This window comes from Molothrus aeneus, unplaced genomic scaffold (genome assembly GCF_037042795.1).
Source record: "Molothrus aeneus isolate 106 unplaced genomic scaffold, BPBGC_Maene_1.0 scaffold_505, whole genome shotgun sequence".
In the NCBI taxonomy this organism is placed as follows: domain Eukaryota; kingdom Metazoa; phylum Chordata; class Aves; order Passeriformes; family Icteridae; genus Molothrus; species Molothrus aeneus.
This window is the reverse complement of record NW_027099182.1, coordinates 1-14,000: the sequence shown is the minus strand read 5'-3', so window position 1 is coordinate 14,000 and position 14,000 is coordinate 1. Positions and strand designations below refer to the sequence as shown.

At 40.8% G+C, this 14,000-nt stretch overlaps 1 protein-coding gene across 1 annotated transcript; it reads left to right on the top strand.

Annotated features, from left to right (window-relative positions):
• Positions 1 to 1,293: 1,293 nt before the first annotated feature.
• LOC136571021 (sucrase-isomaltase, intestinal-like) lies at positions 1,294 to 13,884 on the top strand (the record flags this gene model as incomplete). Its single annotated transcript, XM_066571429.1, has 6 exons — positions 1,294 to 1,410; positions 2,726 to 2,874; positions 6,744 to 6,828; positions 10,600 to 10,656; positions 11,947 to 12,071; positions 13,796 to 13,884. Coding segments are annotated over 6 exons (622 nt in total), but the record flags the coding sequence as incomplete, so codon positions are not given.
• Between the last annotated feature and the right edge of the window lie 116 nt (positions 13,885 to 14,000).

Below are 14,000 nucleotides of genomic sequence, written 5' to 3'. Positions count from 1 at the left end.
GATTTTTGGCTGGGTTTTTATGGCATTTTGGCCTCATTTTTATGGGATTTTTGCTGGGTTTTTATGGCATTTTGGGCTCATTTTTTTGGGATTTTTTGCCGGGTTTTTTTGGCATTTTGGCCTCATTTTTTGGAGGATTTTTGGCTGGATTTGATGGGATTTTGGGCTCATTATTTTGGGATTTTGGGCTCATTTTTATGGGATTTTCTGCTGGGTTTTTATGGCATTTTGGGCTCATTTTTATGGGATTTTTGCTGGGTTTTTATGGCATTTTGGGCTCATTTTTGGGGGATTTTGCCGGGTTTTTTTGGCATTTTGGCCTCATTCTTGGGGGATTTTTTTCTGCATTTTTATGGCATTTTGGCCTCATTTTTGGGGGATTTTTGGCTGGGTTTTTATGGCATTTTGGCCTCATTTTTGGGGGATTTTTACTGGGTTTTTATGGCATTTTGGCCTCATTTTTGGGGGATTTTTGGCTGGATTTGATGCGATTTTGGTCTCATTTTTATGGGATTTTTGCCGGGTTTTTATGGCATTTTGGCCTCATTTTTGGGGGATTTTTTTCTGCATTTTTATGGCATTTTGGCCTCATTTTTGGGGGATTTTTTGCTGGGTTTTTATGGCATTTTGGCCTCATTTTTGGGGGATTTTTGGCTGGGTTTTTATGGCATTTTGGCCTCATTTTTGGGGGATTTTTGGCTGGGTTTTTATGGCATTTTGGCCTCATTTTTGGGGGATTTTTGGCTGGGTTTTTATGGCATTTTGGCCTCATTTTTGGGGGATTTTTACTGGGTTTTTATGGCATTTTGGCCTCATTTTTGGGGGATTTTTTTCTGCATTTTTATGGCATTTTGGCCTCATTTTTGGGGGATTTTTGGCTGGATTTGATGCGATTTTGGTCTCATTTTTATGGGATTTTTGCCGGGTTTTTATGGCATTTTGGCCTCATTTTTGGGGATTTTTACTGGGTTTTTATGGCATTTTGGCCTCATTTTTGGGGGATTTTTTTCTGCATTTTTATGGCATTTTGGCCTCATTTTTGGGGGATTTTTTTCTGCATTTTTATGGCATTTTGGCCTCATTTTTTGGGGGATTTTTGGGTGAATTTGATGGGATTTTGGGCTCATTATTTTGGGATTTTGGCCTGGGGTTTATGGGATTTTTTGCTGGGTTTTTATGGCATTTTGGCCTCATTCTTGGGGGATTTTTTTCTGCATTTTTATGGCATTTTGGCCTCATTTTTGGGGGATTTTTGGCTGGATTTGATGAGATTTTTGCTGCCTTTTGGGGCAGACCGGGGCCGACATCTGCGGCTTTTTCGGGGAGCCCTCGTTCGAGCTCTGCGCCCGCTGGATGGAGCTCGGCGCCTTCTACCCCTACTCGCGCAACCACAACGGCAACCGCGACAAGGTGGGGAAATCCCCCCAAAAATCCCCAAAATTCCCCTTTTTCCCCTTTTTCCTTCATTGCCCGAATATTTTCCCTTTATTTCCCATATTTCCCCCATATATCCCCCATATTTTCCCATATTTCCCCCATTATTCCCCCATTATTTTCCCTCTCTTTCCCCATTATTTCCCATTTTATTTTCATTTTTTTCTCTTTATTTCCCATATTTCCCCCATTATTTTCCCCATTATTTTTCCCATATTTCCCCATTATTTCCCATTTTATTTTCATTTGTTCTCTTTATTTCCCATATTTCCCCCATTATTTTCCCCATTTTCCCCCATTATTTTTCCCCATTTTTCCCCATATTTTCCCCATTATTTCCCATTTTATTTTCATTTTTTCTCTTTTTTCCCCATATTTCCCCCATTATTTTCCCCATTTTTCCCCATATTTTCCCCATTATATTTCCCCATTTTTCCTCATATTTTCCCCATATTTCCCCATTTTTTCCCCATATTTCCCCCATTATTTTTCATATTTTCCCCTATTTTTTCCCCATTTTTCCCCAATTATTTTTCCCCTATTTCCCCATTATTTCCCATTTTATTTTCATTTTTTTCTCTTTATTTCCCATATTTCCCCCATTATTTTTCCCATATTTCCCCCGTTATTTTTCCTATTTTCCCCATTATTTCCCCATTTTCTCCCTATTATCCCCCCATTTTTACCCCACATTTTCCCCATTTTTCCCCCATTATTTTCCCCATTATATTTCCCCATTTTCCCCTCATATTTTCCCCATTTTTCCTCATATTTTCCCCATATTTCCCCATTTTTTCCCCATATTTTCCCCCATTATTTCCCATATTTCCCCAATATTTTCCCCATTTTTCCCCATATTTTCCCCATTATTTTTCCCCATTTTTCCCCCATATCTTCCCCATGTTTTTCCCCATTTTCCCCCATATTTTCCCCATTATTTTTCCCCATTTTCCCCCGTATCTTCCCTATGTTTTTCCCCATTTTCCCCCATATTTTCCCCCATTATTTTTCATATTTTCCCATATTTTTCCCATATTTTTCTCCATTATTTTTAATATTTTCTCCATATTTTCCCCATATTTTCCCCCATTATTTCCCATATTTCCCCCATTATTTTCCCCATTTTCCCCATATTTCCCCCATTATTTTCCCCCATTTCCCCCCAACTCCCCCCTCATTTCCCACAACATTTTCCCCACCAACCCCCAAACTCCCCCTCCATATTCCCCCCCCCAAACCCCCTCAAACCCCCCCAAATTGACCAAAATCCCCTTTTTTCGCCCCATTCCAGCGCCAGGACCCGGTGGCCTGGAACTCGACCTTCGTGGCCCTGTCCCGCCGCGTCCTGGGGCTGCGCTACCGCCTGCTGCCGCTGCTGTACTCGCTGCTGTTCCGCGCCCACGCCCGCGGCCACACCGTGCTGCGGCCCCTGCTGCACGAGTCAGTGCCCAAAATCGCCTCTTTGCACCCCAAAAATCGCCCTTTTGTCACCCCAAAAAACCCCCTTTGTGCCAGCCCAAAATCAGCATTTTTAGCCCCAAAATCGACACTTTTACCCCAAAAATCGCCCTTTTTTCACCCCAAAATTCGCCTTTTTCCACCCCAAAATTGCCATTTTTCACCTCAAAATCGCCCTTTTGTCACCCCAAAAAACCCCCTTTGTGCCAGCCCAAAATCAGCATTTTTAGCCCCAAAATCGACACTTTTACCCCAAAAATCGCCCTTTTTTCACCCCAAAATTCGCCTTTTTCCACCCCAAAATCGCCATTTTTCACCTCAAAATCGCCCTTTTGTCACCCCAAAAAATCAAATTTTTTATCATGGGGTTTGGCCCCAAAATCGCCTCTTTTCACCCCAAAAATCGCCTCTTTTCACCTCAAAAATCGCCCTTTTGTCACCCCAAAAATCGCCATTTTTTTCACCCCAATATCACAGGGTTTTGCCCCAAAAAGTTGCATTTTTCACCCAAAAAAGCCCTTTTTTGACCCCAAAAATCGCCTTTTTCACCCCAAAAATCCCCCTTTTTTTACCCCAAAAATCGCCTTTTTTTCACCCCAAAATTGCCTTTTTCACCCCAAAAATTCTCATATTTCACCCCAAAAATCCCTGCTTCTCACCCCACAATCCCTCCTTTTTCCACCCCAAAAATCGCCATTTTTCACCTCCAAACTGCCCTTTTGTCACCCCAAAAAATCCCCTTTTTGTCAGCCCAAAATCTTCATTTTTAGCCCCAAAATCGACTGTTTTCGCCCCAAAAATCACCTTTTTTCTCAACCCAAAAAATCCTCTTTGTGCCAGCCCAAAATCATTGTTTTTAGCCCCAAAATCACCTTTTTTCACCCCAAAAATCGCCTTTTTTCTCCCCAAAATCACCTCTTTTCACCCCAAAAATCCCTGCTTCTCACCCCACAATCCCTCCTTTTTTTTGCCCCAAAAATCGCCATTTTTTCACCCCAAAATCATCATTTTCCAGCCCAAAATCGCCCTTTTTCACCTCAAAATTGCACTTTTGTCACCCCAAAAAATCACCTTTTTGTCACCCCAAACTCCTTGGTTTTAGCCCCAAAATCGACTCTTTTCACCCCAAAAATCCCCCTTTTTTTCACCACAAAAATTACCTTTTTTCACCCCAAAAATCACCTTTTTTCACCCCAATAGCACAAGATTTTGCCCCAAAAATTTAGATTTTTCACCCCAAAATCCCCCCTATTTTTGCCCCAAAATCATCATTTTCCACCCCAAAATCACCTCCTGTCACGCCAAAATCGCCATTTTCCACCCAAAAATCGCCTTTTTTCCACTCAAAAATCGCCATTTTTCACCTCAAAACTGCCCCTTTACCACCCCAAAATCGCCATTTTTCACCCCAAAAATCGCCATTTTTTTCACCCCAATATCACAGGGTTTTGCCCCAAAAATTCGCATTTTTCACCCGAAAAACCCCCTTTTTTCACCCTAAAAATTTCCTTTTTTACCCCAAAAATCACCTTTTTTTTATCCCAGAAATCACCTTTTTATTCACCCCAAAAATCACCTTTTTTCATCCCAAAAATCACTTTTTTCACCCCAAATTCACCCTTTTTTACCCCAAAATTCACCTTTTTTTCACCCCAAAAATTCACCTTTTTCACCCCAAAAATCCCTGCTTCTCCCCCCAAAATCGCCCCTTTTTTTGCCCCAAAAATCGCCTTTTTCCACCCAAAAATCGCCATTTTTCACCTCCAAACTGCCCTTTTGTCGCCCCAAAAAATCCCCTTTTTGTCAGCCCAAAAATCTTCATTTTTAGCCCCAAAATTGACACTTTTCACCCCAAAAATCACCTTTTTTCTCACCCCAAAAAATCCCTTGTGCCAGCCCAAAATCATTGTTTTTAGCCCCAAAATCACCTTTTTTCACCCCAAAAATCGCCTTTTTTCTCCCCAAAATCACCTCTTTTCACCCCAAAAATCCCTGCTTCTCACCCCACAATCCCTCCTTTTTTTTGCCCCAAAAATCGCCATTTTTTCACCCCAAAATCATCATTTTCCAGCCCAAAATCGCCCTTTTTCACCTCAAAATTGCACTTTTGTCACCCCAAAAAATCACCTTTTTGTCACCCCAAACTCCTTGGTTTTAGCCCCAAAATCGACTCTTTTCACCCCAAAAATCCCCCTTTTTTTCACCCCAAAAATTACCTTTTTTCACCCCAAAAATCACCTTTTTTCACCCCAATAGCACAAGATTTTGCCCCAAAAATTTAGATTTTTCACCCCAAAATCCCCCCTATTTTTGCCCCAAAATCATCATTTTCCACCCCAAAATCACCTCCTGTCACGCCAAAATCGCCATTTTCCACCCAAAAATCGCCTTTTTTCCACTCAAAAATCGCCATTTTTCACCTCAAAACTGCCCCTTTACCACCCCAAAATCGCCATTTTTCACCCCAAAAATCGCCATTTTTTTCACCCCAATATCACAGGGTTTTGCCCCAAAAATTCGCATTTTTCACCCGAAAAACCCCCTTTTTTCACCCTAAAAATTTCCTTTTTTACCCCAAAAATCACCTTTTTTTTATCCCAGAAATCACCTTTTTATTCACCCCAAAAATCACCTTTTTTCATCCCAAAAATCACTTTTTTCACCCCAAATTCACCCTTTTTTACCCCAAAATTCACCTTTTTTTCACCCCAAAAATTCACCTTTTTCACCCCAAAAATCCCTGCTTCTCCCCCCAAAATCGCCCCTTTTTTTGCCCCAAAAATCGCCTTTTTCCACCCAAAAATCGCCATTTTTCACCTCCAAACTGCCCTTTTGTCGCCCCAAAAAATCCCCTTTTTGTCAGCCCAAAAATCTTCATTTTTAGCCCCAAAATTGACACTTTTCACCCCAAAAATCACCTTTTTTCTCACCCCAAAAAATCCCTTGTGCCAGCCCAAAATCATTGTTTTTAGCCCCAAAATCACCTTTTTTCACCCCAAAAATCGCCTTTTTTCTCCCCAAAATCACCTCTTTTCACCCCAAAAATCCCTGCTTCTCACCCCACAATCCCCCCTTTGTTTTGCCCCAAAAATCGCCATTTTTTCACCCCAAAATCATCATTTTCCACCCCAAAAATCGCCATTTTTCACCTCAAAATTGCTCTTTTGTCACCCCAAAAAATCCATTTTTTTATCACCCCAAACTCATGGGTTTTGGCCCCAAAATCACCTCTTTTCAGCCCAAAAAAATCACCATTTTTTCACCCCAAAAATCGCCTTTTTTCACCCCAAAAATTGCCTCTTTTCAGGCCCCAAAATCCCCTTTAATGGACAAAAAATCGTTATTATTTTATTAATTAGTGTTAAAATTAATATTTCCTTTTTTTTTAATTATTTTGGGTGATTTTTTGGGGCGGATTTGCCCAAATTTGTGGTTTTTTGCCCCAGATTTGTGGAGGACAGAACCACGAGACAAAAAATCGTTATTATTTTATTAATTAGTGTTAAAATTAATATTTTTAATTATTTTGGGGGATTTTTTGGGCGGATTTGCCCAAATTTGTGGTTTTTTGCCCCAGATTTGTGGAGGACAGAACCACGAGACAAAAAATCGTTATTATTTTATTAATTAGTGTTAAAATTAATATTTATTTTTTTTTATTTTAATTATTTTGGGGGATTTTTTGGGTGGATTTGCCCAAATTTGTGGTTTTTTGCCCCAGATTTGTGGAGGACAGAACCACGAGACAAAAATCGTTATTATTTTATTAATTATTGTTAAAATTAATATTTTTAATTATTTTGGGTGATTTTTTGGGCGGATTTGCCCAAATTTGTGGTTTTTTGCCCCAGATTTGTGGAGGACAGAACCACGTGGGACCTGGACCGTCAGTTCCTGTGGGGGGAGGGGCTCCTGGTCAGCCCCGTGCTGGAGCCGGTGAGGAAAAAATGGGGGAAAAATGGGAAAAAATGGGAAATCCTAAAAATGTAATGGGGAAATCCCAAAAATCCAATGGGGGAAATGGGGGAAATCCCAAAAAAAAAGGGGAGAAATTGAAAAATCCGAAGGGGAAATCCCAAAACACCAATGGGGAAATGGCGGAAATCCTAAAAACAAAAGGGGGGAAATGGGGTAAATCCTAAAAACAAAAAGGGGGAAATGGGGGAAATCCTAAAAACACCAATGGGGGAAATGGGGAAAATCCCAAAATCCCAGTGGGGGAAATGGGGAAATCCTAAAAAAGCCAAAGGGGAAATCCCAAAAATCCATGGGGGAAAATGGGGGGAAATGGGAAAAATGGGGAATCCTAAAAATTTAATGGGGAAATCCCAAAAATCCAATGGGGGAAATGGGGGAAGTCCCAAAAAAAGGGGAGAAATTGAAAAAGCCAAAGGGGAAATCCCAAAAATCCATGGGGGAAATGGGGGAAATCCCAAAAAAGAATGGGGGAAATCCCAAAACACCAATGGGGAAATGGGGGAAATCCTAAAAACAAAAGGGGGGAAATGGCAGAAATCCTAAAAAAGAATGGGGGAAATGGGGGAAATCCCCAAAACCCAATGGGGAAATGGGGGAAATCCTAAAAAAGAATGGGGGAAATGGGGGAAATCCCAAAATCCCAATGGGGGAAATGGGGGGAATCCTAAAAACCCAATGGGGGAAATGGCGAAAATCCCAAAATCCCAATGGGGGAAATGGGGAAAATCCCAATAAGAATGGGGAAAATGGGGAAATCCTAAAAAACCCAATGGGGGAATCCCAAAAACCCAATGGGGGAAATGGGGGAAATCCTAAAAAACCCAATGGGGCAAAATGGCGGAAATCCTAAAACACCAATGGGGGAAATGGGGGAAATCCCAAAAAAGCCAATGGGGGAAATTCCAAAAACCCAATGGGGGAAAATGGGGGGAAATGGGAAAAATGGGGAATCCTAAAAATTTAATGGGGAAATCCCAAAAATCCAATGGGGGAAATGGGGGAAATCCCAAAAAAAAGGGGAGAAATTGAAAAAGCCAAAGGGGAAATCCCAAAAATCCAATGGGGGAAATGGGGGAAATCCCAAAACACCAATGGGGAAATGGCGGAAATCCTAAAAACAAAAAGGGGGAAATGGGGGAAATCCTAAAAACAAAAAGGGGGAAATGGGGAAATCCCAAAAACCCCATGGGGGAAATGGGGGAAATCCCAAAAACCCAATGGGAGAAATGGGGGAAATCCTAAAACACCAATGGGGGAAATGGGGGAAATCCCTAAAAAGCCAATGGGGGAAATCCCAAAACACCAATGGGGGAAATGGGAAACCCCAAAAATTTAATGAGGGAAATCCCAAAAAGCCAATGGGGGAAAATGGGGAAATCCCAAAAAAGAATGGGGGAAATGGGGGAAATCCCAAAAACCCAATGGGGGAAATGGGGAAATCCTAAAAACAAAAGGGGGGAAAAGGGGGAAATCCCAAAATAAAAGGGGAGAAATGAAAAAATCCAAGGGAAAATCCCAAAAAGCCAATGGGGGAAATCCCAAAACACCAATGGGGGAAAATGGGAAAAATGGGGAAATCCTAAAAATGGAATCGGGAAATCCCAAAAAGGCAATGGGAGAAATGGCAGAAATCCTAAAAAAGAATGGGGGAAATGGGGAAATCCTAAAATCCCAATGGGGGAAATGGGGGAAATCCCAAAAAGAAAAAGGGAGAAATGAAAAAATCCAAGGGGAAATCCCAAAAATCCATGGGGGAAATGGGGAAATCCCAAAACACCAATGGGGAAATAGCGGAAATCCTAAAAACAAAAAGGGGGAAATGGGGGAAATGGGGAAAATCCCAATAAGAATGGGGAAAATGGGGAAATCCTAAAAAACCCAATGGGGCAAAATGGCGGAAATCCTAAAACACCAATGGGGGAAATGGGGGAAATCCCAAAAAAGCCAATGGGGGAAATCCCAAAAACCCAATGGGGAAAAATGGGGGGAAATGGGAAAAATGAGAAATCCTAAAAATTTAATGGGGAAATCCCAAAAATCCAATGGGGGAAATGGGGAAATCCCAAAAAAAAGGGGAGAAATTGAAAAATCCGAAGGGGAAATCCCAAAACACCAATGGGGAAATGGCGGAAATCCTAAAAACAAAAGGGGGGAAATGGGGGAAATCCTAAAAACAAAAAGGGGGAAATGGTGGAAATCCTAAAAACACCAATGGGGAAATGGGGAAAATCCCAAAATCCCAGTGGGGGAAATGGGGAAATCCTAAAAAAGCCAATGGGGGAAATTCCAAAAACCCAATGGGGGAAATCCCAAATCCCAAAACACCAATGGGGGAAATCCCAAAAATCCATGGGGGAAATGGGGGAAATCCCAAAAAAAGGGGAGAAATTGAAAAATCCAAAGGGGAAATCCCAAAAATCCAATGGGGGAAATGGGGGAAATCCCAAAACACCAATGGGGGAAATCCCAAAACACCAATGGGGAAATGGCGGAAATCCTAAAAACAAAAAGGGGGAAATGGGGGAAATCCTAAAAACAAAAGGGGGGAAATGGGGGAAATCCCAATAAAAAAGGGGAAATCCCAAAAACCCAATGGGGGAAATCCCAAAAACCCAATGGGGGAAATCGGGAAATCCCAAAATGTCCCAAATTTGGGGTTTTTGGGTGCAAACCCTGAACGTCCTCCGCAGGGCGTGACCCAGGTGCGCGCGTACCTGGGGCAAAATGGGGGAAATCCTAAAAACCCAATGGGCAAAATGGCGGAAATCCTAAAAAAGAATGGGAGAAATGGGAGAAATCCCAAAAACGCAATGGGGCAAAATGGCGGAAATCCTAAAACACCAATGGGGGAAATGGGGGAAATCCTAAAAACCAGTGGGGGAAATCCTAAAAACCAGTGGGGGAAATGGGGAAAATCCCAAAATCCAATGGGGCAAAATGGGGGAAATCCTAAAAACCAATGGGGGAAATCCCAAAAACACCAATGGGGAAATGTGGAAAATCCTAAAAACAAAAGCGGGGAAATGGGGAAATCCTAAAAACAAAAGGGGGGAAATGGGGGAAATCCTAAAAACAAAAGGGGGGAAATGGGGAAAAATCCCAATAAAAAGGGGGAAATCCCAAAAACCCAATGGGAGAAATGGGGAAATCCCAAAATGGGAAATCCCAAAATGTCCCAAATTTGGGATTTTTTGGGTGCAAACCCCGAACGTCCCCGCAGGGCGTGACCCAGGTGCGCGCGTACCTGGGGCAAAATGGGGGAAATCCCAAAAAACCCAATGGGGGAAATCCCAAAAACCCAATGGGGCAAAATGGCGGAAATCCTAAAACACCAATGGGGGAAATGGGAAAATCCCAAAAATGCAATGGGGAAATGGGGGAAATCCCAAAAACGCAATGGGGGAAATGGGGGAAATCCTAAAACACCAATGGGGGAAATGGGGGAAATCCTAAAAACCCAATGGGGCAAAATGGGGGAAATCCTAAAAATCCAATGGTGGAAATCCTAAAAAAGAATGGGGGAAATGTGGAAAATCCAAAAAAGAAAAGAGGGGAAATGTGGGAAATCCTAAAACAAAAGGGGAGGAAATGGGGAAAATCCCAATAAAAAGGGGAAATCCCAAAAAACCCAATGGGGGAAATCCCAAAAAACCCAATGGGGGAAATGGGGAAATCCCAAAATGTCCCAAATTTGGGGTTTTTGGGCGCAAACCCCAAATGTCCCCGCAGGGCGTGACCCAGGTGCGCGCGTACCTGCCCGACGCTCGCTGGTTCGACTTCCACACCGTGAGTTCCCTTGGTTGAGGCATTAATTAGTTAATTAATGCCTAATTATTGTTTATTAATAATAATCCCTTAATAATTCCCCATTAATTCCCCAGTAATCCCTTAATAATTCCCTAATAATTCTCCAATAAATCCACAATAATTCCCCAATAATCCCCCAACAATCCCCCAATAATCCCCAATAATTTCCCAATAATACCTTAATAATCCCCAATAATCCCTTAATAATTCCCTAATAATTCCCTAATAATCCCCCAATTAATCCCCAATTAATCCCCAATAATTTCCCAATAAATCCCCAATAATTTTCCAATAATCCCTTAATAATTCCCTAATAATTCTCCAATAATCCCTTTATAATTCCCTAATAATTCCCCAATAATTCCCAATAATCCCCCAATAAATCCCCAATAATTCCCTAATTAATCCCTTAATAATTCCCTAATAATTCCCCAATAATCCCCAATAATTCCCCAATAATCCCATAATAATTCTCCAATAATTCCCAAATAATCCCTTAATAAATCCCCAATAATCCCTTAATAACTCCCCGGTAATCCCCCAATAATCCCTTAATAATTCCCTAATAAATCCCCAATTATTCCCCAATAATTCTCCAATAAATCCCCAACAATTCCCCAATTATTTCCCAATAATTCCCTAATAATCCCCCAATAATCCCTTAATAATTCTCCAATTAATCCTTAATAATTGCCCACTAATCCCTTAATAATTCCCTAATAATTCCCCAATAATTCCCCAGTAATTCCCCAACAATTCCCCAATAATCCCCCAATAATTCCCTAATAATCCCTTAATAATTCCCTAATAATTCCCTAATAATTCCCCAATAATTCCCTAATAATCCCTTAATAATCCCCCAATAATTCCCTAATAATTCCCTAATAATTCCCCAATAATTCCCTTAATAATCCCTTAATAATTCCCTAATAATTCCCCAATAATTCCCTAATAATCCCTTAATAATTCCCTAATAATTCCCTAATAATTCCCCAATAATTCCCTAATAATCCCTTAATAATCCCTTAATAATTCCCTAATAATTCCCTAATAATTCCCCAATAATTCCCTAATAATCCCTTAATAATCCCCCAATAATTCCCTAATAATTCCCCAATAATTCCCTTAATAATCCCTTAATAATTCCCTAATAATTCCCCAATAATTCCCTAATAATCCCTTAATAATCCCTTAATAATTCCCTAATAATTCCCTAATAATTCCCCAATAATTCCCTAATAATTCCCCCATTTGGTGGCTGTTTCCCAGGATGAGGAGGTCGGGGTCCGGCGCCAGTTCCGGAACTTTCCGGCGCCTTTGGGTCACATCAACGTCCACATCCGGGGCGGCCTCATCCTCCCCCAGCAGCTCCCGGCCAACAACACCAAGTTCAGGTGAGAATGGGGAATTCCAGAGATTTGGGGCTTTTTAGGTCAAAAAATTAAAAATAATCCCTTGATAATTCCCTAATAAATCCTCAATAATTGCCTAATAATCCTCCAATAAATCCCTTAATAATTCCCTAATAAATCCTCAATAATTCCCCAATAATCCCCCAAAAAATCCCCAATAATTCTCCAATAATCCCTTAATAATTCCCCAATAATGCCCCAATAATCCCACAATAATTCCCCATTAATTCCCCAATAATCCCTTAATAATTCCCTAATAATCCCCAATAATCCCGCAATAGTGCCCCAATAATTTCCCAATAATTCCCCGATAATCCCCAATAAATCCCCCAATAAATCCCCATAAATCCCCAATAAATCCCCAATAATTCTCCACTAATTCCTTAATAATTCCCTAATAATTCTCCAATAAATCCCCAATAACCGCCAATAATCCCTTAATAATTCCCTAATAAATCCCCCAATAAATTCCCAATAATCCCTTCATAATTCCCTAATAATTCTCCAATAAATCCCCAATAACCCCCAATAATCCCTTAATAGTTCCCTAATAAATCCCCAATTTCCCCCCAATAATCCCTTAATAATTCCCTAATAATTCCCCAATAAATCCCCCAAGAATCCCCTAATTAATCCCTTAATAATTCCCTAATAATTCCCTATTAATTCCCTAATAATTCCCCAATAATTCCCCAATAAATCCCCATTAACTCCCCAAATAATCCCCTAATTAACCCCCAATAAACCCCAAATTAATCCCCAATTTCCCCCAATAATCCCTTAATAATTCCCTAATAAACCCCCCAATAATCCCTTCATAATTCCCTAATAACTCCCCAATAATCCCCTAATAATTCCCCAATAACTCCCCAATAATCCCCTAATTAATCCCTTAATAATTCCCTAATAAATCCCCAATAATTCTCCACTAATTCCTTAATAATTCCCTAATAATTCTCCAATAAATCCCCAATAACCCCCAATAATCCCTTAATAATTCCCTAATAAACCCCCCAATAAATCCCCAATAATCCCTTCATAATTCCCTAATAATTCCCCAATAACTCCCCAATAATCCCCTAATTAATCCCTTAATAATTCCCTAATAACTCCCTATTAATTCCCTAATAATTGCCCAATAAATCCCCTAATTAATCCCTAATAAACCCCCAATAATCCCCTAATTAATCCCTTAATAATTCTCTAATAACTCCCTATTAATTCCCTAATAATCCCCCAATAATTCCCCAATAACCCCCCAATAAATCCCCATTAACTCCCCAATTAATCCCCTAATTAACCACCAATAAACCCCCAATTAATCCCCAATTAATCCCCAATTTCCCCCAATAATCCCTTAATAATTCCCTAATAATTCCTCAATAACTCCCAATAATCCCTTAATAATTCCCTAATAAATCCCCAATAAATCCCCAATAATTCTCCACTAATTCCTTAATAATTCCCTAATAATTCTCCAATAAATCCCCAATAACCCCCAATAATCCCTTAATAATTCCCTAATAAATCCCCCAATAAATCCCCAATAATCCCCTAATAATCCCCTAATAACTCCCCAATAATCCCCTAATTAATCCCCCAATTAACCCCCAATTACTCCCCAATCATCCCCCAACATTCCCAATTTCGGGAATTGCCCAATTCCCCCATTTTTTGCCCCAAATCCCCGATTTTCCCCTTTCCAGCCGCCGGCAGCCGCTGCTCCTGACCGTGGCTCCCAACGACGCCCAGGAGGCCTCGGGGAGCCTCTACTGGGACGACGGCGTCGGCATCGGTCAGCCTCATTTGCATAATTAATGAACGCCTCATTAATTATTCATTTATTCGTCCATCGATTTTCTCGTTCATCGCGTCATTAATTGGAATTTTGGGGGGATTTTGGGGCATTTT